The sequence below is a fragment of the Lagenorhynchus albirostris genome, chromosome X (assembly GCF_949774975.1).
Source record: "Lagenorhynchus albirostris chromosome X, mLagAlb1.1, whole genome shotgun sequence".
NCBI lineage: Eukaryota > Metazoa > Chordata > Mammalia > Artiodactyla > Delphinidae > Lagenorhynchus > Lagenorhynchus albirostris.
In genome coordinates this window covers 28,138,937-28,163,171 of record NC_083116.1, presented here as the reverse complement: position 1 = coordinate 28,163,171, position 24,235 = coordinate 28,138,937, and the positions used below count along the sequence as shown (strand labels likewise).

At 38.4% G+C, this 24,235-nt stretch overlaps 1 protein-coding gene across 2 annotated transcripts in view; it reads right to left on the bottom strand.

The window, feature by feature from the left end:
- Positions 1-1,567: 1,567 nt before the first annotated feature.
- Positions 1,568-24,235, bottom strand: part of LAMP2 (lysosomal associated membrane protein 2) — a 33,982-nt gene continuing 11,314 nt past the window's right edge. The window contains exons 3-9 of one of the 2 annotated variants that reach the window (XM_060136895.1): positions 23,590-23,803; positions 18,928-19,086; positions 17,813-18,000; positions 16,893-17,015; positions 13,532-13,595; positions 12,948-13,112; positions 1,568-3,403 (exon numbers count right to left, since the gene is read on the bottom strand). In XM_060136895.1, the coding sequence (XP_059992878.1) occupies positions 3,264-3,403; positions 12,948-13,112; positions 13,532-13,595; positions 16,893-17,015; positions 17,813-18,000; positions 18,928-19,086; positions 23,590-23,803 (1,053 nt within the window). In that variant the 3' untranslated portion in view covers positions 1,568-3,263. Of the gene's footprint in view, positions 3,404-8,189; positions 10,609-12,947; positions 13,113-13,531; positions 13,596-16,892; positions 17,016-17,812; positions 18,001-18,927; positions 19,087-23,589; positions 23,804-24,235 lie in introns of those variants that run through there. The other variant, XM_060136896.1, reaches the window with a different exon arrangement.

Genomic DNA, 24,235 nt, shown 5'->3' with positions numbered 1-24,235 from the left:
ACGAATTCACTATGTTCTTGAGTTTATTTCCTGAAGCAAGTTAAGTTCTCTAACAGCTTTGATTATGCAAATAATGTCAAAGAGGCAAAATACAAGTAACTGCAACATATAAAATTATACTTCAGTAGAAATGCTTTCATAATTGGATCCAGAGGCTTAGAATCATTATTCACTAAAAAAAACATATTCTAAGCCACAATTTTTCTTTCAATTACACTTTTACAAAGGAAGAAAAAAATAGGAAAAAAAGAAGAAATCGGCCCTAATAGTGCTACTCATGCCCAAGTTAGCTAGCAACTCACTGAGGTTAATCTGCGTATCTCAATCAATTGCACAGCATTTCCTGGCTTTTTAGCCAATGGAAAACATAACTTCTAATGGCAAAAAAAACCCCAAAAAGCACTAGATTTAATTGATTACACAGACTGATAACCAGTACGACTTTTCCTTCTTCCAATCATATAAGAGATAAAGACAACAATTATAAGGAAGCCCAAGGCCACACCCACTGCAACAGGAATAAGAAAGTTGAGGTCAGAGTCAGCAGAACATTCTTCAGCTGTTAGAAAAGAACAGACAGAAAGCAAGGAAAGGAAATTAGTAAGGAATGCAATTAAGCAGAAACAAGAAAACAAGAAACAAGCATTTTGAAAGAGTACATAGGTTAGTCTTTTACAGCATTACCCTTATTTTCTTATTTTCCACTATGTCCACCCAAGTATTTCCAAGCAACTGATCCTCCTGTATCTCTCACTGTCACTTCATCTCAAATCACACCTAATTCCTCAGTACGAAAAGCAGAAGTTAAGGGAAGAACGGGAAAGGGTCCAAAACAAAGAATTGTGCTTGCCTAATATGGGAAGATTTTATGTTGAATTGTCTAATGGCACTGCAGGGAAAGAGCGGCACTGCGGGGAAAGGGCAGCACTGCGGGAATCTTCACTTAAAACCACTACCTGCGTATTTCCCCACTCCCTTTCTCCCCTGCCACAGCTATCGTGAAAATACAAATAAGAATTCTGTATGAGTAATAACATCTAAGTTAAAAAGGACTCATGATCAAGAAAAATGCAGTATAATTTTTTTCATACAAGCATTAGGTAGCTATCAGGTTATATGTAATTATTTTTAGCTGAGCAGTGGCCTGGAAGAATAATAGCAGAGTCCAATGGACATTGCAGTCCACTCCACTGGACCACCAGGAAGGCGGTGTGCACATGCAATGTAGCTTCTGAGCTCTGGACTGAGACAGAACTGAGTTTGAATCTTGATTCCTTCAATTACTAGCTAAAGGACCTTGGTCAAGTAATTTAAACTGGGCCTCACTTTCCTCATCTGTAAAAGGGGGAGAAGAATACCTATATTATAAGGTATCTGAGGATTAAATGGTATTTCTAAAGTATATGATACACATCAGGAGGTCAACAAGTGTTCATTCCCTTCTCTTTTCCTCCCATGTTTGTGATCCCATCCAAGGAGGTTTAGGCTTTGAAGTAGCAGAGGTCAAAATAGGAGCCATTGAAAAAGCCAATATTCAGTACTTTTAAAAATACTTAAGCAAACAAAGTTGGTATCATGTGTCATTTATTGAAATTAGTTAGTACAGAAACTCAAAGTGCCCAGTTCTGATCTCCCAGTTTCAAGTTTAAACTATTCTTACTATTGAGTGACTAGACTTCATTGGGACAATTTTTAATCAAAATGCTAATAATGGTTTTGTTGCCCGCTAGATATGTAACCTCAGTGAAGTCACTCCTCTTTCTGAAAAAATTATGGGGTTATAGTAAGGAATCTTTAAGGTCCTTTCCAGTATAAGTCTAATGCAATTAACAAAATGTGATACTTGGTGTGATTTATGATTGAATAATAACTTGCATTTTTCCTCTAATTTTATCTCTTCCTCCTCTTGCACTTTTGTCATTCATAAAAAAATGCTGCTGAGGTTCTGAGTATATAGAACAGATTTTAGTAATGACATTAGCTTTTATTAAAAAGATTTACTGTATTTTACTGAAAGCCTTCAGAGACTGATAGCTGGGTACCAAAATGCTGTAATCAGTGAGTTACAAAAATTCTGAACAAGCCAATACATACACAGAATGAATTAATAAAATAATCACTTCCATGTGAAATTCTCGAGTCTACTGATTAAGCTTCCTTCTTATTTATTTGTCTATACATTCAATATCTGTGCTGCACTTCTAACATGGAGCGTGCCTCAACAGGGGCTGAATATCTAGCTCATTTTCATGCCAACAGCTTCTGTCTACACCCCATCTATGCTCTGCCCCACAGGGGCCGTCTTGGAAAAGGCAGGAGCCGAGTTGCTGCTTTGCTTCGCTGCCTCCCTTCTGAGATTGCTGCTGCTTACAGCTCATAAGTACCAGTCTGATGACAACACTAAATAGATTTTAATGCTCTAGAGACCAACAAGATGAGGTAGAGAAACACAACGCAATCTCTCCTAATTAGTTCATAGAATATTTCTATCTTGCAATGCTAATCAGGCATCCAAGGAAGAGAAAAACATTTTTAAAAAGGCAACTGGTTAAATATGCTTGAATCCTTTCTGTCTATTATTGCTGAAAAAGAAACAGTTTTTTGAAAACTCTAATTCTGAAGCCAGTTGAAGTTCTGCTGCAGCCTCTTGGGTCTGTTTTTTACCTAGGGAAAAATCACAAGCCAAAGATACTGACTTCATCTTCAAAGAAAGTCACATAACCTAAAAAATGCTGATGGTCCTGAGGACATTCAACTGAAAACCAAGTTTAAGCATCTGATGGGCATTTATGCCACATCAACATTTATTTAATGAACTATATGCAAAGGCACTGCGATGAGCTTAAATCAGGATAATTCTTATATACTGAAACAGAACACCGGTAGTGAAACAATATTTATTAATTCCATTAGGAGACAACTACATATTTTATCTTCATAATGGCCATGTTAATAAGTTTAAGGCATCTTGGGTTAGAATCAAAATTTGGCCAAGGCTTCTTAAGATAGACCTTAAAACACTGCACACCGATGTTCTTTTCAACAAGTTTGTCTTCAGGACCAGTAAATACAACATTTAAAAAAAAATTATGCTGTTCTATTAACAGTTTTTATTAATAAAGAATTATCTCAAAATGCTGGGACTGATTTAAGAATTAAAGTTTCAATATATCAATCTTAAAGAACAAAGTATTTCAAAACTGAAAGGGAAGAAAATCTTGTTATGTGCATGTATTTTTATATAATCAATCAGACTGCAGGTTCTAAAATTGCTCATATCCAGCATGATGGCGCTTGAGACCAATAAAGTAAGCCAGCAACACTAGAATAAGCACTCCTGCCAAGGCTGCTCCCACCGCTATGGGCACAAGGAAGTTGTCGTCATCTGCACTGCAGTCTTGAGCTAGATGTGGAGAAAGCACAATTGAGAACAGAAACAGTGACAAAATTTCAGATCTGTACATTTTAAGTTAAAATGACAGTACTTCCCAACACACATATTTGTTTTTTACACCAAGGCAACAAGTCATTGGAATTCATTACCAGCAAATGAGATGTTCCACAAAAGTGATTTTCCAAATAACCAAATCATATACTTTTAAGTACCCCCAAAAATGCAGTCATTTTGGATGAAAGATATATAAAATGATCACATACTTCACAGATTTTTCAAATGGAAGATAATGGATAAATATAATTAGCCTTTCCTTGATGATCAGGCTGTGAGCTTTCAGAGGCAAATTGTTATGATGTTGAAGAAGCACAGTGCCTGGAACACTGCAGATTGGGAAGTATTAATGAAATGAACCAAATGAACAACTACATAAAGCAGATGTAAGAACTCAATGCATAGGAATATGGGGCCATTTAGTAGTAATAAAAAGTATAAACTGGCCCTGATTGCATAACTGTTTGCCTCAAGATTTCAGTCTGGTGTAGGAGTCAGATAAGAAAATCAGCGGTTATAATTTCAAAATGTGCTGTAATAGGGGCAGGGAACACACAGTGTCATCGAAATATTTCAGAGGCACACTCAACTCAGTCTTGTTACACAAGACACAGTTTGAAAGAGGTGACACCAGAGCTGAATTTTTAAGAATGAGTAGGAATTAGCCATGCAGGTAATGGGTGAAGGGTGTTCCAGGTATAGAAAGCACAGACAAAACTATGGAGGGTAAGAAAACAGCACTTCGGGTGAAATGCAAGCAGGTTGGCATAGCTAGAACAATGGATTAAGAGGTACTCTTGGGGCTTCCCTGGTGGCGCAGTGGTTGAGAGTCCGCCTGCCGATGTAGGGGACACGGGTTCGTGCCCCGGTCCGGGAAGATCCCACATGCCGCGGAGCGGCTGCGCCCGTGAGCCATGGCCGCCGAGCCTGCGCGTCCAGAGCCTGTGCTCCGCAATGGGAGAGGCCACAACAGTGAGAGGCCCGCGTACCGCAAAAAAAATAAATAAATAAATAAATAAAAGAGGTACTCTTGGAAAAGAGATGGAAAACGGTACTAGGATCAGCTCACAAAGGCACCGTATGCTCTAGGTAGTTTGGCCTTATACTGATGGCCTCCCCAAAAAAAATTTCTGCAGAATTTTAAGGATATTTTTTTCAGAAGTTATGGCAGATGGAAGACTGGAGGTATTAAGTTAGGAAGCAACTCTACTGCTAGAAGTCAGATGACGAATAATATGGTCCTGAACTTGGTTAATGAAGTGCAGATGCAGAAGGGATGGACTAGAGATCCACTTAGAAGACAGAACTGACCAAACAGATGTAGGAGGAGACAATATTGTAGAATGGCTTCCAATCCCTTGATTATGTAGACACTGGTCCCATTCATAGTGATAGGGAATACAGGGGGAATATATGCATTTCAGTTTTATTTGTAGTTATTTTTGTGTGGGTTTTTTTAAATTTAATTTTTAAAATTTGCATGTCGGGGGAGGGTGGAGAGGGATATGTGGAAGAGGAAGACATTCCGTTTTAGATCTGCTGAGTTTAAGATACCTACGTCCTAACCAAGTGGTTGACGTGCTAGTTCAAACCAGGGACAAAGATATTTCTCAGCAAGGGCAGATAAGAGTAATAAGAGGATCAGAGATAAAACCCTTGGGAACACCAATATGTGAAGAATCAAGGAGCAGGAAAAAGTAGGAAAGGCAGGTAGAAAATGGTGCCACAGAAGCCAAGGAAGGAAACAGTTTCAATTATCATGGGAGAACAGTGTAAAATATTAGAGACGCCTGAGAAATGTCCACTGGATGTAGCAATACGGAGGGTGGGGGCTAGGAGTCAAATTGTTGCAGGTTTAGGAGTGAATGGGAAATGATTGACTGGTTAGGAGATCAAGAACTTGGGATGGGGAACACACAGTACTCGTTATGAGACGTTTAGAAGAAAGGTAGGTAGGTAGAAGGGGGACACAGGGTCAAGAAAGGATACCTTCAGGGTGGAAGAGACTTGTGGTTACAGGATGTGGGAAAGAGCCATGAGCATTTTACAGGTTGAAGACGATGGTACAAAGTCTCCTGGGAGGCAGGGGAAATGGGATTCCAGAAGCACTGACCAGAAGAAAACCTACTGAGACTGGAGAAGAAAGGGATAGTGCAGATGGAGATATGTTTGCAGAGAGAGGAGGTGGCTAGCGTGTTGAACCACCGCTTCTATTTTCCATTTCCTTGCCTCTTATTGCCCTAGTTCTCCTCCTAGCTTGCAATTTACCAGGGATTGATAAATCAGATAATTAAACTTATTAGAACTGTGCCGAAAATAAAAATGAATAGCTGCAAGGCACATCTGATTGTGTTTGCATGTAAGAAATGTGCCAGCCTTTTGCTAGTCTCTGGGGCAATAACTGGGAACAAGATGCAATCCTAGAGTTTATGGACTTTATGACATCAATTTTGGCTGCCAGCTCAATGATCTTTTTTACTTGCTTCTTGGTTTTGTTAAAAATCCAGATAGCTGAGGTTGCCAGATGTGACTTGTGAATATATGGTGTTAAGAGCACCCAGTTAGCTCCTCCCCTTCAATTTCCCAAATTACCACCCAGCATATAAACTATTAGGTGACATGACCATAAAGTATTATGTCTTGGATTTAATATAACTTGGTTTTTAAAAAATTCATTAGATTAATTTCTTAGTCTGGCAACGAATTCATAGTCCTCTTTCCCAAATTGGGTATTTGACCTAGTACTGAAACGACTTTCATAAATACTGCCAATAAGGCTTTCTTAAGGCTTTCATGCAAGACAAATATTCCCAGAGTAGATCAAAAAGGCAATTCGGCTAATACAAAGATCTTTCTAGATGCTGTCATTTACTTAAAATGCTCTCAGTATGTGAAGTATTAATTTATAATAATTGATTTTTATGAATTCGGCCTTTAAAAATTCTTTAGGTAATGAAAGAAATTTTGGTAAAACAGTAATTTTAATAAAATCACATCCAAGAAAAGAAAACCTCATTCTATAAGTCATTTTGACCTGATCTATTTGCCTAATGTACACTTGAGACCTTTCTGGGGAAAGGAAAAGTATATTTGTAGAAGAGTTTAATAGTCACGGAGGCAATGAAGATTTTTAAAGACAAAGTTTCATTGACCATTGAAATTTCAATGGAAAGGTTCATGTAGATTTTTTAAATGCTGTTAATCTTCAATTTTCTGTTAGTTCAGAAATTTTTCAAATCCAGTTTTCAGTGTGAGGGCTGAAAAGCCAAGATGTACATTTATAATAAAGTATAAAACAAACACCTCTTCAAAACCAATGTGTCAAAAATTCTCTTTGGAAGAATCAGCATTTAGAAGCACATCCTTATGTGACATCTTATCTATTATATACCTTTTAGATCTATAGTCAAACTGTTTGAAATATATTACATGAATCTGAAAAGAAACTTGAAGCTACTCTATACTAGTTTCAAAAATAAGATATGGTAATTATTGATGCAGAAAGTTATATACCAGGGTAAAAGATCAGGAGATAGGTAGGAGAGAGCTGAGCCCAAGACAATGTAACATTATCTATCTAAATAAACAGAGATAAAAGGCTATAATCCTAAAAATATCTGAGTCTCATAATAATTCCTCCTAAAAAAACGCAAGAAACTTCAGATGGTGTGTTTTAACACTGTATGTAAATATGTTCTTGATGCCTAAGATGTAGCTTCTAATCAGGTTCCTTCTAAAAATACTCAAATGTATATTTTTCTTCATTGAAATGAAAAACTATCACTCAAAGAAATAAGAGTAACAGGATTTAACAGCCCTCAGTCCCCAGATGAAAAAACGAGAGAGACCCCAGTTGAGTAGCTTGACCAAGTCACATGGTAGCTAGTAGAGCTGGGAGCTCTGATGAGTAACTGGCAGTCACGTGGCTTAACTGGGTAATCCAGAGGAAAGCGACTAGCCAGGCTGCTAAATTTGTGTGTGTGACATACTAAGGTGGACTGGGAAGCTATCTGGAAATTGGAAGGTTCAAGAATTTTAAGGTGATCTGAGAGAAAGATTAGGGCTTCCCTGGTGGCGCAGTGGTTGAGAGTCCGCCTGCCGATGCAGGGGACACGGGTTCGTGCCCCGGTCCGGGAAGATCCCACATGCCGCGGAGCGGCTGCGCCCGTGAGCCATGGCCGCTGAGCCTGCGCATCCGGAGCCTGTGCTCCGCAATGGGAGAGGCCACAACAGTGAGAGGCCCGAGTACCACCAAAAAAAAAAAAAAAAAAAAAAAAAATTACACACAATCCTATTTTGGCTCGGATCAATAAGTCAGTTTGTGTGGCTGACCTAGTACAGATACTAAATATCAGCCTCAATTTAGGACCTGAGAAAAGTGTACAGAGATATTCTGTCACTTTTACTATGAAATAAATATTCTAGATCACTGGTTTCCTAATTGCCTAAACATTAGATTCAGCTGGGGAGTTTACACACACACACACACACACACACACACACACACACAAGTGCGCGCCACACACGTCTCATCCCAGACCTGATTCTTACTCTGTAGCCACTCCAACATCGGTAGGGACCTATGTATGGGACCACTCTTCCAGACAGCAATACACAGAACATTCTGGAAATAATTAATTCTACTTCTAAGCATTTCTTAAGTTTTTCCTTTTGGAAGAAATTGCCATTATGTAGTATACAAAATCTAGACTTTAGCCAATGGGAAAGAAATGTGAGCAAATTTCCTTAAGAAATAAAAGAATCTTTATTGTTTGTTTTAGAAGCAATATGTTGAGCAAATGGACAGGCAAATATCTGAAGAGAAATACCATACATCAACTAGTGGTTTAAACATCTGAGGAAAAAACATGGAAAGTATTTACATGGACCAGTTTCTTTATACAAATGCTAACCCATGAAAAACACCCAGAAACCAAATAGAGTGTTAGATCATCAAGGTGTAAATCCGTTAAAGCAAAACTACAAAAGGTACAAAGAACACATGGCTATAGGAAATGATAGTGTAAATGATAGCATATAAACTGGCCCATGTAAAATACAAAAATATTCAATTAGGTCAGATTTTCTATAAAACAGTACTAATTAGAGGTATTTTAATATAAATCAGATATATAATCTAAAGGTAGAAACTTTTAGAAACATTAACAGCATTAAGCCAGTGTGCCACCCACTTGTGCTTCCAATTTTTATTTTTTAAAAAAGCTGCTTTGTTTTGACTCATGAGAAATATCTAAGGCTCACATTCTTGCAAGCATTATCCATTCTGACAACGTTAACAATCTTACACTAAAACACTATTTAAATAAAAATTTTTTTTTAAAAATCAGATTTATATTTAGCCTTTAAAAAGTGCCTTAAGCTGGCAATGCAGCTCAATGTAGCTTTTAGAGAGGGGCTTAGTCAGGAATCTTATTCTGAGCCAGTAAGATTTTCAGGCTACTCTAAACAGAGAGCAAATTTAGGTGGGAGAAAATATTTATCATGCCAATATAACTCCAAAGGTAGTTATAGACATACACATGCTAACATGCAATTGCCTCTGCGTGTGTGTCACTAGACTACCAAATTTATTCAACGCAAACAACATTTTGGAACCCAGATATCTCATTTTCTAGTGAATGGGAGGCACACATAATCTCCCATCCCCCCAAACACGGAACCTGCCATATATTGCTGCATGTTAACAATTTTTTAATATTTGCTCAGCCATCTCAATACCAAAAAAAAAAAGGAAGAAAGACAAAAGCAGCAAGAAATACTTGATGTGCTAACTATCAAGCAGAAATGTTTTGCTTTCTCATATAAACATTAGGTGGTGCAGGTTAAATGGACAATTGGTGCAACTCCCCAGAGCACAGAGCTGAACACAAAGTACATGAATTAATGATGATGCTACCATAATGAAAAATAATAATGTAAGTTTTGATTAGCACAGAACTATTTAAATGTGAAAGCCAAATTAGTAAATGTTGTAGCAATCAACACAAGCTGGAAACAAAGAACAGCTTTTTCATGAACAAAGAGAAGGCCAAGACTTTTGGGTTAGGTGCAAGTTCTTTATCTAGGTTCTAGGACATACTGGCATTTCTTCTTTAAGGAAAAGAAAAGAAGAGAATAAAACAAACCATCACCAACAAGGATACTAGAAAGCTAAAGAGAAATCTACATTAATTTTAGCACTGCATGTAGAAGCCAATTTACGGGTACAAGGGACTAACACCCCAAATTGGCACTGCCTAGCAATTATCTCTAAAACATCTAGAAAATGGATTGAAATGCCCAGTTGGAATAGTCTTGTGTCTTACAATTTAAAAGACGGAAATATCCAGTTTTTTTCTTAAAAAGATTAAACAATAAGATTAACACCTATTCCAAAATTTTAAAGCTTTTGTATCTTTTGTCACTACAGCCACATTAAATACAAATGGATTCAAAAGGCATTAGAAAAGCATGCATTGCTAAGAACATAATAATACTAGACCCTGTTCAAATCTATTGGCATATCTCTCATAGTCAAATACACAGCAATGCCAAAGCAGCTAAGTTAACCTGCAAACAAAATCACCAAAAAATGCAAAGGAGCAAGTACAAATCCACCGTAGAATGTGTTGTCTCAAATCGACTACATGTGGAGGTGCGGTTAACCCTTTCCTAAGCTGTATATTTCTAGTCAGAATGTTTAAAGTGAGAACAATGCAATACTAATTCAAGACAATAAAATAGAATCTATAATCCACGTGATTTTGCACATGTTTTTTGTTGTAGAAATAACTTTTAAATTCCTTAGTTGGGAAAACCAAAATCATGTGACTAATTTATAGTTTATAGTTTTAGGGGTATTTTTATCTATTTAAGTTCAAAATCCTCTGTACCACCTGTTGTTAAGATCAGGACTGCAACTATATATACCTTAAATCGAATAGTATTGCATGTTGGATCTTGGATCTTGTACTTGCTTTATTGTTTTGTAACAGAGTCACATGTGGATTAGTGTTACAGAGTCTGATATCCAGCATAACTTTTTCTTCTGCCAATTAGGTAAGCAATCACTATAACGATAATCAAGCCTGAAAGACCAGCACCAACTATAATTGGTATTAGAATGGTGTCATCATCCAGCGAACACTCTTGGGCTGTAGGTGAGAAAAAGTGTGTAACAAATAATGAGTATAATAAAAAAAATGATGTCCAAAAGTAAAAGATGTTGATATTCAAAATTCAGAAATGCTCTTATAAGATCAACTTAAAGTAATTAAGACAGGTATATTTTAGTGATAAAGCTACATAAAATTATGCAGTGTCCTAGAATTAAAATCCTAAACCTTATTTGTCCTTTCATTCATGTATGTGTATATATATAGATATATATGAATATACACTCATTTATATCTGAGTAAAACACATACATATGTCTGTATTTCTTTGTATATATTCCAAGTGCTTTCCAAAATAGGAGTATTACTTTATCAGAAATGAAGAGAGCTAATCTAGCCACATAGCTACATAGCAGGATTAGACTCTTGGTGGTAGAGTGAATGTCTTTTGGGAAACTCGGAGCAGATCAGGAAGGTTTAACTGTGGGATTAAAACAGCCATGCTGGCTCTGGAATCCTTTAGAGCAAAGATCGGGCAAACTATAGCCCGTGAGCCAAATCTGGCCCAAGGGCTAAAAATGCCTTTTGAACATTTCTAAATGATTGGGAAAAAAACAAAAGATGATGATTTTGTGATTCATGAGAATTATATGAAATTCAAGTTTCAGTATCCACAAGTAAAGCTTTACTGGAACACAGCCTCACTCATTTGTTTATTGCCTGTGGCTGTTTTCATGCTACAACAGCAGAGCTGAATAATTGTGACAGAGACCACATGGCCTCCAAACCCTAACACTTACTGTCTGAGCCTTTACAGAAAAAGTTTGCAGATTCCCGACTTCAAGTATATGCTTTTAGTGGCTGCAAAAGTCAAGAAACTGGGACCTCTTACTAATTTGAGTGTGTTTACCACATTTATCAATCTGGTCAGGGCTGGCAGCCCACAGGGGCTATTTTCCCCATTTCTAGACAGTAGTCTGATCCAGTAAAATCCACTCAACACTCTTACCTTACTGAAAGTCTATTTCCTCTCCTAAACAGTGAATTATTACCAGTGTGTTGTATTTATAGGTACCCACAGTCAAGAACCTAGCTCCACAAATAGATTACGCATTCATTATCAGTACTAAATGTTGTATACTCCTTTGGGTGACATTTCTAATTCTATGTACATAAAAACCAAAGTTTCAAATTAGAGAAAAACCACAGCTCATGTCTATTACAGCTGACTAGACAAACAGGCTTGAGCGGATTTTACACTGCAAATGATTTTAAGTTCTAAACACAAATTTGGACCTAAAATTAAGGTAATAATGTAGGGGAGATCAATAAAGACTCAAAAGTAAAACTATTAAAGGATCAAAATAATTGAAGTTTGTAAGCAAAACTGACAAAGGGGGAAATGAATTCTTGAAAGTACTTTTAAATTGTGATTAACCCTTCTAATCACAAGAATGGTAGGGTGAAGAGCCCAATTTATTCTGGCCTAACCAAGTCAGGCTAGGTGTTCAGCACTACTGCAAAACTGCTGAGCAGCTCACAGCACATTCACTTTAAACACAGCTTCCACATTTCCTTCTAAACCATAGAATTAATTGTTAAAAAGGATGTGGATGACTGGGATGGCTCTGCTGGGCAGAACTGTGATCCACAAACCGTCAATTTTAAGTAATTGGTTTTAAAGGACAAGTCAATTAAGGAATTTTATGTACTTTTTCCTCTTCAAGCAAATTTTAATCTTGTAATGCCAAATGCATCTTTCATATTCATATAAACACACTGTAATAAGCCCTTCACAAAGCTTTCACTAAAAATCTGATAAATACCACCATTAGCCCTGAGGAGACCTTCAAAAAGCCTCATTCACACTGGCACCTGCTTTTAAAACTCTCCAGATCTTTCTGGCTGGCCAAAACATAGGTCATGATATCTGAGGCTTTCCTACTGCAATCTTTTGTCTTAACAAAATGAGACCAAACTGCTTTAATTCTGGTATGAAAATGTTTCCAGCGAGAAGATGGCCCCAAGAAGGCAGAGCAAGATGCTCAAAAACTGCTGCTCCCAAGTGCCACCCTTCCCACAAACTACAACCCATGGAGAAATGTCTACACCTTAAGTAAAGCTCACTTAAATCTCCTCAGTTTTAGCTTTAAAAACTTTGTTGCAAATGGTTTTGAGATCACAAAACAAATCTAATTTGAGCAAAATGATGAGCTAAATATAGTTACACAACTTGCTCAAGGCTATGAGAACTCTACAACAGAGTCGAGAGGTGAATTCATATTCCTGTATTTCAGTGCTTATATTCCCATGACTCAAAGGAAAAGCCACCCAGCAGTCAACCTAAGACCATAAATTATTAATAAAACTTGCTTGATTCTTACCTGTAGAATACTTTCCTTCCATCACATTGAAAGGCTGAACCCTTAGATCAAAGGTATTTATCTGAAATGCTCCAGACACTGAAACAGTCTGCTCTTTGTTGCACATATAAGAACTTCCCAGGGGGGCATCCCAGTAGCTGAGATTGTTATTTGCAATGCTAAAAACTTTAAGGGGAAAAAAAAAACATGTTAGTAACTTCTTATCCCATCAACAACAACAACAAAAAAAAATGGGACAGTCCCCAGGATTTTTCTGTGAAATATGGGGGCTTAGGGTACAGGGTCTGCCCACAAAAAGCCATTCTTAAGATCACTAGGTTCCGTATCTTTCTATAGATGTTTCTACAGTCTAAAACTCACTCACATCGTTAACTATTATCTACCATGCTTTGAAAATATGGGATACTGCAAAAGATAGAACACTCTAGTTCTAAGTTACTGATTTTAAGTTATGGTCAAAGTACAATTTTGACATAGAATCTTCTGGTCCATTAAATAAGGCACTATTTGGTAACAAGATAATTACAGTTTCTATTCTTTCAGTGTAACCCATACATTTTCCCAGAGGCCAATGTTTTGCTTACCAGAGCCGTTAACCAAATACATGCTGACATTCACCTCCTTTAGATAGAATCGGTTTTCATTTTTCTGTGTGAAAAAGAGCTTCCAGTTAATCAATGCATCACAACTGTCTACAGGTACAGTTAATGTCTACAGAAAGAAAGCAATCTAATACTATTACCCAGAAGATAAAACCATGGATTAGACCTGGACCAGTAGAATAAACTGCAACTAAGTAAAGGGACTCAAAATGTGACAGAAACCCTTTCCCTCTTCATTTTGTTTCCAACTTTTGGACCAGAGGTGTGCTCATATGGTTCTTAGACACTCAGCAATTCACTCCCTCCATTCCATTCTTTCTATCACTTTCTGAGCCCTCACCACCTCTAGCCTGGATCACAACAGCCTCTTAACGGGGCTCCTTGCCTTTCAGCCTCTCCAGCTCTAACCTTTCCTTCGCTGCTATTTTCTTTCTGAAGCACTCATCTGATTAGCCAGTCATTCTAATTATTTCAGTGCTTTTAGTATGTACAAGGTAACATATCTAAGTGTTCCAGGGAGCCATCAAAATGGACCAGATATGGTTCCTGCCCCCACCGCGTTTGCAATCTGCCAGGTAAGAGAAGATAGATATAAATAAATAACCATATTACAAAAAAGTGATAGGTTATGAAAATTAAAAGACGAGACGTTACTTCCAACTAAGGGAGGAGCAAAGATAACACAAGCTTAGGGGTGGGCCATTTGAATTGGGTAGGATTCAATTAGGAAACAAGCAGAAATGAGTATTCGAGAAAGCAACCACATGAGTAAAGGTAGTCAGAAAATGAGCATAATCACAAGCACACGAGCATTTGAGAACTTACAAAGTGACAAGCGCTGTTCTTAAAACTTTACATATGAGGCTTCACGGAATGGAAGAATTACAACACCCCATTTTGTAACTGAATTATGGAGGGTGTTGAGTAACTTCCACAAGGCTACACAGTAGTCGGTGAGCTGGGATTTGGCACCAGGAAGTCTGGCTGCAGAGCCTGGGATGTGCACAGGGAACAGGGTAAGGGAAGCATGAGATTCATATAAAGGGAAAGAAGGAATCATAAAGCTGGATATGCAGGTTACATTGCATGGCAGGGAGGGGAGGCGTGAACTACCCTGGCATGGAATTTAGATGTTTTCTTGTCGGCAAAACAGAACCACTGCAGGTTTCTGAGGAAGAGCTGAGCTTCAGGAAGATCAAGCTGATGCCAAAGTACATTGGGGGAGGGGAGGAAGAGATGGGACTAGTTAGGAGGCTGTGTGAAACATCCAGGTAAGAAGTAATGCAGGCCTGAATCAGTAGGGAATGAAAACCAGGGGGCAGACTAAGAGAATTTCAGGAGGAAGCATAAAGAGGACCTGAACAACCTTATCGCATCTCTCCTTGGCTTGGCATTCAAGGCTCTCTACAATTAGTCCCAAGTACTCTTCCAAACTTATCATTCACTAAACATGCTACATGTCTCATTCTCCACCTGGTCTTGATTGTGTTCCTTTATCCAGGGGTAGCTTGTACTTTTTCACTTACTCCCCACCTTCTCCCCCATGTGTACAAATCTGACCCATCCTTGAAGGTCCAGCTTAAATGCCATCTTCTCTGTTAAACCCTCCTGACTCTACCCTAGCTAGAATTAATGGCTCATTCTTCTACACTCTTATAGCACTTTGTATCTTCCTCTAGTCTAGCACTCATCCCACAGCACTCTACTTGCCCAAAGAATCAATTCCAAAAGCCAGCATGACATTCAAGGCCTTCCATAAAAATGGTAATTATTAGTACATTGCTATGTTTACCACTAATCCATGGGCATCTGAAGAATACAGGCCTTCCTCTTTGTATCCCACCATAACATCCTGCATATACACCAAATTCAATAAATTATCCTTAGAAGTAAGGGTCATGATAGGATTGAAGGTGAGATGGGCCCCACTGAACTCTGGTGACACTGCAGACGTTTCTTGATTTTTCAAAGTACCTATATCATGGTTAAAATGTCACTATTTTGAATTACATTTTAGAATAGTCTGCTGGGCAATTAAATATTGTAATCATTAAATATTACATGTTTCCCCATGAGAGTCAGAAGAAACCATGTTCCTGTTAGGATCTTACCTCAGCTAGAAAGATCAAGCTCAATCACTCAAAAGGGGGTGAATCTAAAATATTACTTTCTTCATTCTTATTGACTATAATATAATCTCTGTGAGGTAACTTGGGAAGCCTGCTCTTATCACAATGAAGATGACAAGCTTAACTAGACATTCTTAATAGTAATTCACTGGTCATATATGTACTACAACGGAGTAATTATTTGAATGCTGGAAAGGGGAAGGTTTTTATAAACCTTTCTAAAATATAATCCTCAATTACTCAGCATGTATTCCATAGAGAAAAGAGGCTTTAGACTCAAAATACCAAGTTCAGACACAAAACAAAGACATGCCTAACTTTTCATATATCAGACGTTGAGACTATTTCCCCATCCCTAGATAAGAGTAATCCGATTTGAAAGCAGAACTGTTTTTTAGGCCCTTATACAATAACTTTGGTGGTCCAACATTTTCCCTCATTGATAGCCTCTCTTCCCCATTCCAATCTGCTGTAACATGTGTACATACACATACACACACACACACACACACTTTGAAAAATTATGGGGTAACAACTGCTTCTGAGAAGGTGGAAATAAAGGTCCCCAATGATCAATTTACGCTACCTAGAAGCAGAACATGCATGGAAACTTCTGCTTAGGGTTCAGCCCTTGATGCGATCATGAACAACAAAAACCTGAATGCTGCCATTATAAACTATCCTGACGTAATGCACGTAAAGTACTTGCACAGAGCCTTGTACATAGTTGAGTACTCAATAAGTGTTAGCTATCATTATTACTGATACTATTATAAATATATAGCCTTGAAAAAGCCTAAAATATTATAACAGACAAACATGAGAATTTTCTAACCAATAGTAGAGAAAATATTATGGAACTTACTTTGTCTTTTATAAATAAACTTTATTGTAACATATATCTATATGGATTAGACTTTTTTTTTTAATATGGGTTAATTCTTACTCCTACCCTAAGGTCTACATAAAAACAGAATAGCAGAATTCAAGTCCAGCCCACAGAACATCGAAGTGACCCTGAGGGATTAACAGGGATCAATGGACTGTATACACTTTATAATTGAGTAGTGTTGAAATGGAAAATAGAGGTAATTATCCCTCTCAACAAATACACACACACACACACACACACACACACACACACACACACACACACACACCCTTTTTAGACTTTCAGATGTGCTCCCCTAAGTTTTGATAAACCTGTTACTCACCACAGCAAAGACAAAGTCCAGATACTTGATGCTGCTGCTGCTCAGCCTAAGTAGAGCAGTTTGAGGATGGCAGCTGCCAGTGAAGTTGGTTGTGTTGGGATTGATGTTAATAACCGAAGCAACCTTCAGGGGAAGAAGAGGGAGAGAGGTACAGATGAACCATAAAAATCTACAGCAAAACCTTATACTCTAATAAGACCAAGTTCGTGGAGAACAAAAAAATCCTTTTGTCTCCTAGATATGGATACTTAAGTGTTTGATACCTTACTTTCAAAGCTGGCCCAGGTCCTCAAGCTATGACTCAGAAGACTTAAAAAAAAAAAAGGAAGACAACAGGAAAGCTTCCTCAAATAATGAGCCAAATGAAAACACATTTTTTAATGGAGCACAAGAGCCATCTGTCTAGCTTGTTTAAAATCCCAGGACTCTGAAAATGGGATTGGTTTGCTGGCACGCCCTCTGTAGCCCCAGTAGAGCACTGCAACCAGAAGTGCCATCGTACACCCCTACCTCTATCTGCCTATCTACCTATACCATTCAAGTCACCAAATAGCTGGAGAAACAGCTGCACTGTTCCACACCTAGTGTGGTTCAGGTAAAAGTGTGAAGGAGTTATATTTTAAACTAACTGAAATAAAGATCAACTGCTCGTATTCTGATCTACTGATGGCAAAAAAAATCTACACTCCGAAGAGTCCTTTAAACTACTAGGTTTCCTGCTGGCCAATACAACACCTTGACAGTGACATTAACTCTTCATGGTTATAATAACTCAAATTAATCAAAACTCTACAAGTCAACACAAATCTCTATTTAAAACTGCATCATTCTAATAACACTACTCTTGGGGTGAAGTCTGGACCCACTACATTTGAAAGGAGATACAGAAAGAATGTATCAATAAAAACAGGCAACTATACCTTATCATGAGTAATGTTCAGCTGCAGCCCCATGGTAGCCAGAAGACATGTCCCATTGCTATTTACAACTGAATAGGATCCAACCTCTGGCTTTTCCTTTGGAGAGGGTGTTGTAGTAGGAGATGGCACAGTGGTGGGAACGATGGGCAGCACTGTGGTTAAAGTTTTATCTTTATCACACAAAAACTCTGAAACAAAGGACAAAATAAATTTTTTAATTCATAAGGCCAGGGAAGAGCAAAATATTTCTCACAATAAAAGTCCAAAAGGGTTATATTTAGGGTAGAGAATATCTTAATCGTATTATTTTAAACTAAATGAGGCAGAGGTCCTCAAACTGCTGCTTCATATGCAGACAGTCTTAAGAGTTATGACATGGCAGACAGGCTCCAGACACATACAAATGCATTATCTACTCATGCGTGGCCACACACTCATCTTTTCATACCCTTAAGTCCCTTTGTTCCCCCAAAACTTCATCTGCCTCTGAGGTGAAAATCAGAGGTTTAAGTTTGAAAACAGTTTGCCTCTACCTAGGCCTGCCCTCTTCTTTTCCACATATAACCAGTATAAGGAAAGATACTGTTTTTAACTGAAAAAAGTTTAAAAATCATTGAAGAATTTAAATACAAATGAACCTTTTATTTCAACCTCTTCTTAGGAAGTGTTGGTAGTTTTCCAGAACTGGTGCACGAGAAATTATTGTATTGCCAATAAAGTCACATAAAAGTTACAAAATCAATTTATAAAAGTCAAGATTAGAACACAGAAATCCCATTTCTCAGCCTTCGTCTTGGATCTTCAAAAGCTGAAGAGCTGAGGATCAAATGCTATCTGAGGATTTGTTCAAACAAAGATTAGGTTTTATCCAGTGAAAACACTGCAGGTAGCACATTTTAAAAGACCATTCCACAACATGTACATCAGAAACTTAAAAGTGCAAGTTCCACAAGAATAAGAATTGCTGTTATTTATAAAAACTTTACAGTGCAGAGTAAGGTGTAAGTCTTAACATATAAATACTTTAAGATAACGACTTCAACTAAAGCTACCTGGTATACTCTAATCTTAAGTTAGGACCCAAGTATAGAAATATATATATTTTAAGTGCTCACCTTTTGTGCTCACTGTGCCATTTTGGACAAAAGCTTGTACATGAACATCCCAATAGTGCTGGACAACATCATTCTTTCCTAAGGTTAATAAACTATTGCATCTAAAGATGTCATTCAATGGAACTCTGAATGCCACATGGTCAGAAACAGTAAAAACTCCTGTAAAAGAAGATTAACAGTAGCTATTTCCAAGAAGGTAGGAGGAAAGTGATCATATAAATATACATTAGAATTTCATCTCTTCTGTCTGCCTGCCCCACCCCATTCCTGAAGTGACAAAAGACAAGGCCTGTTCAGGAACTGACAAATTCACTGTGGCTGAAACACAAGGAGTAAGAGGAAAGACGTGATGGGGATTAGGAAGGAAAGGTAAGTTGCAGGTGGTCACACTTTGAAGCATCTTCTATGATCTAAGGACAGGTTGGGCTTTATTTTGTTAGCAATAGCAGGTCAGCTTCAGTTTTTAAAGCTGGGAATAACAAATGTATCATTTATTTTAAGGAACATAGCAAAACTGCAGAGGTTAGGCAGAGCAGAAAACTTATAAGGAAAGTCATTTAAGAGGGAAACTAGTTAGAAGGCCAATGAGCTGGTTAAGGGGAAAGGCGAGGAGGAGTTGCCTAAACCAAGATAGTGAGGGGCAGTAAGAAGAGAGTAAAGAGGCCAAATTGAAGACACAGAGCTAAGGTAGAATCAACAGGACTTAGTGATAAAACAAAGAAGAGAGATGGAATAATCAACGATTATTTTTGTGCTACTATCCCAAAGTAAGTTATAGTAACTAAAATGAGTTTTCGAAACCTTTTCCTGGATAGGATTTAAAGACTTCCATTTCAGGAAAATTTCAGAATATGAAAGCAATAAGTTACCACCTTTCTGTGCAGAGTTATTATAATGCCTATATGGTGAAACTTCAAAAGACTATGATCACATTTATCCACCCAAATGGCTTAGCTTCTTTTGGAGAAGCAAGGAAGGAAGGTATTCAAGGCCCTTAATATAGGCTGCCTTCTGTGCCTCTCCGTCACATAGCAAGGCAGGACTTATGCGCCTTGGCACCCCCTAACGGCCAAAGGAAAAAAATTTTAAACCAATGAACCAGAACATTTTTCTCCAAAACTGTTTCCCACTGTTAACATCAGTGAATAGATGTATGAACTAGCTGTATGTAGATAGGCCTCAAAAACAAAACGAGTGCAAAAACAAGCTGTAGACATACTGGAGTTACACTATAAATCTATGTCATTTTTAGGGCTTCCTTGGTGGCGCAGCAGTTGAGAAACTGCCTGCCAATGCAGGGGACATGGGTTCGATCCCTGGTCCGGGAGGATCCACATGCCGCAGGGCAACTAGGCCCGTGCGCCACAACTACTGAGCCTGCGCTCTTGAGCCTGCGAGCCACAACTACTGAAGCCCGCACGCCTAGAGCCCGAGCTCCACCACCGCAATGAGAAGCCTGTGCACTGCAATGAAGAGTAGCCCCCGCTCACCACAACTAGAGAAAGCTGCACGCAGCAACAAAGACCCAATGCACCCAAAAATAAATAATAAATAAATTTATTTAAAAAAAGAAAAAAACATCATCAACAGTCTATTTAAGGAAACCATTTAAAAATCTCAAATAGTCGCAAATATTACACAGAAGCTAGCAATAAAAATTGCATCTTTCCCTGTTTAAAATAAAAGGGATGAGGAATTCCCTGATGGTCTAGTGGTTACGACTCCATGCTTTCACTGCTGAGGGCACAGGTTCAATCCCTGGTCAGGGAACTAAGATCCCACAAGCTGCACGGCGTGGCCAAAAAAAATTAAATTAAAATAAATAAATAAATAAAGGGGGGAGAGACTGGCATTAACCTTTCAGAGTCCACAGTTTTTCCATCAAATCTGTCAAATTAAACCCCATCTGCTTTTACTGCCACCCCCCTTGGTCTGGCTACTCATTACATCATCACTTGATTCCTATAACAGCCTCTTAAACTGGAATCTCTGCCTGTAGTCTCCTCACTTCCAATTAATCCTGCAGAACATTCTTTATAAACTACTGTCTCTGCTTTTGTTACATCATTCTCCTGCTTAAAAACCTAAAATGGTTCCCCAGTGCCTACCCCATCAAGCTATAAATGCCTTTCCTTGGCTTCCAAGGCCCCCTATAATTTAGACTCACTGCACCTAGCCAACTTGATTTTCCTTCTACTACACACACAGCCTCTACTTTAATCAGGCAGCTCTCCAATTACTGCTGTGCAGACTATGCTTCCCCCTGCTGGAAATATTCTGCTCAAAATTCTCCACTTATTCAAAATCTACCATTAGGCCGAGTTTCAGCTCAGGCCCTCCTTCTCTACACCAAGCTTTCTCACTCCTTCAATGCACGCTGACCTCTGCTCCTCATCAGGACCTCTTGTCCACAGGCATCCACTGATGGGCTCAGGGACTGTGTACCATATGCAGTTTACTCTGTACTTTGAGAGGGTCTAGAGCTTTCCTCACATTGTCAGAAAGATTTATGAACCCTCCATGCCCAAAACACAAACAATAACAAATTCACAAGGATCTCAATGCTTTCCAATTTATCCATGTAACTTGGGTAAACAACTTCACTTTGTCTCTCCAACTAGTTTTTAAGCTCGGTGAAAGTCAGGGGCAAATCCTAATACTAGTTCTGAAAGACAATATATGGCAGAAAGCTAAATACCAAGATACCCAATAATAAACTTTCTTTAGTTATCCTCTCAAGCGAAGATATCAGTAAAAAGAAAACTAGGATTTAATTTCCAAGTCTCAGTTAGTGATACCTCCCAAGTTTTACACGAGCTCATTCACTTCTGGATCTTTAAAGTATGATCTTTTGATATCCCATAAATCCAAATGAATCACTCATCCCCAAGTCCAGGAAACTAAAGCCCATCTACCTGTGCTTCTGGGGTCAGGATGAAATACTATCTGTGAGAAATGCTAAGCTACTACAAACACCGTGTTAATATCCCAATCTCAGTGGAGGGGGTAGAAAGGAGAGAATTATATCCCTAACAAGACTGAAATCTCTGGGGGCTTCCCTGGTGGCACAGTGGTTGAGAGTCCGCCTGCCGATGCAGGGGACACGGGTTCGTGCCCTGGTCCGGGAAGATCCCACATGCTGCGGAGCGGCTGGGCCCATGAGCCATGGCCGCTGAGCCTGTGCGTCCGCAACGGGAGAGGCCACAACAGTGAGAGGCCCGCGTAATGCAAAAAAAAAAAAAAAAAAAGACTGAAATCTCCATTATCCATGCCTTCAAAACATTTTAACACACATTTCAGTTCTAGTAGTCACAACAACGGCCTAATTCCCAATGCCTTCCCAAGTTCATTTTGACCTAAAATTCTCTCAAAATAGCAGCAAATGTTGATTTCAGTCATCTTACATTTTTTTAAAACTTTTTTCCCTTACCCTTTTTACTTTTCAGCCAAAATCCTACCTAAATGGTAAAAAAGATTTGAAGATGAACTATTTCTGCTGGTCTCAGGTTACTAAACTTGTACACATTTAAAATAGTTGCAGCTCTATTTACAATAGCCCAGAGATGGAAACAACCTAAGTGCCCATCATCAGATGAATGGATAAAGAAGATGTGGCACATATATACAATGGAATATTACTCAGCCATAAAAAGAAACGAAATTGAGCTATTTGTAATGAGGTGGATAGACCTAGAGTCTGTCAAACAGAGTGAAGTAAGTCAGAAAGAGAAAGACAAATACCGTATGCTAACACATATATATGGAATTTAAGGAAAAAAATGTCATGAAGAACCTAGGCGTAAGACAGGAATAAAGACACAGACCTACTGGAGAACGGACTTGAGGATATGGGGAGGGGGAAGGGTGAGCTATGACAAAGCGAGAGAGAGGCATAGACATATATACACTACCAAACATAAGGTAGATAGCTAGTGGGAAGCAGCCGCATAGCACAGGAAGATCAGCTCGGATGCTTTGTGACTGCCTGGAGGGGTGGGATAGGGAGGGTGGGAGGGAGGGAGACGCCAGAGGGAAGAGATAAGGGAACATATGTACATGTATAACCGATTCACTTTGTTATAAAGCAGAAACTAACACACCATTGTAAAGCAATTATACCCCAATAAAGATGTTAAAAAGAAAAAAATAAAAAATAAAATAAAATAAAATAGTTATTAGTAAAGGATTTTCTCATTCATTCAACATTTGTTGAATGCCCACTATTGAATGAAATAAATAATAGTAGTTAAGTGCATGGACTCTGTAAGCTCAACACACTTTGGTTCAAACACCAGCTCATGCACTTACTAGCTTGTGTGACCTTTGGGAAAGACATCTAATCTCATCAAGCCTCATTCCCTTTACCTGTAAAATTGAGATAACATCTACTTCCCAGGGTTGCTGTTAAAGATTAAGTGAGATGCTGCTGGCAACACACTTAGGATACTATTGATACATGGTACATAGTAAAGCACCAAGCAATGACAGCAAATATCCTTACTGTGTCCAACACTATGCCATGCAAGGGAATACAAAGACATGATGTTTCCATTACAAACAGGAGGACAGACTTGCATAAGGATGGCTTTTAAATTATTTATATTTCTTTTTATTATTAATCAAGAGCAAGAGAACACAACACAATCCAATTCTTAAGGTTACCTTTTTCTTTCGCATCAGGAAATGTTGTGTTATCATTCGTGTTGTAGGAAAATGAGATACTGTCGATTGAATAAAAAGACTTCTCCTCTGTAAAATTCACAATCCAGGAAAAACCAGATCCAAACTGCACTGCGATTTTGGGACCATTCTGGTCATCCCCACAAGAGCTTCCACTGTACGTTGCAGGACCAAGGTCTGAAATGGTTACAGTTTTCTAAAAGAAAAAAAAATCTGGGAGTTAGGCCCAAACAGGCAGCAATGAGTACAAGCATTTCCAAGTGGGGTGCCACTGCAGTTGACTTCACACCCCCCGTGGCCAGCCTGGCCCGTCTGTGCTGACCAGTCTCATATTCTTCAGCTACACACCAGTCCCTCTGGACAAATCCATGCAAGTCTAAAAGGAAAAGGAAAACCGACCTGAACCTCTGTTATTAAGTTGAGTTTTTTAAAAAAATCAGATTGTAAGCAGGCAGGACCTTAACCAAAAGAAATAAGAAGGCAAAAAGGATTGAGAGGATACCCCACCCCCCCAAAGGAGACTTTAATAGCAAGCTATTAAAAAAAGGACAAGCTTTGATGTTAGTACATGTTACAAACACGATAGAAGTAGTTAGACCATACAGAAACACCATACAGTCTTCAGATT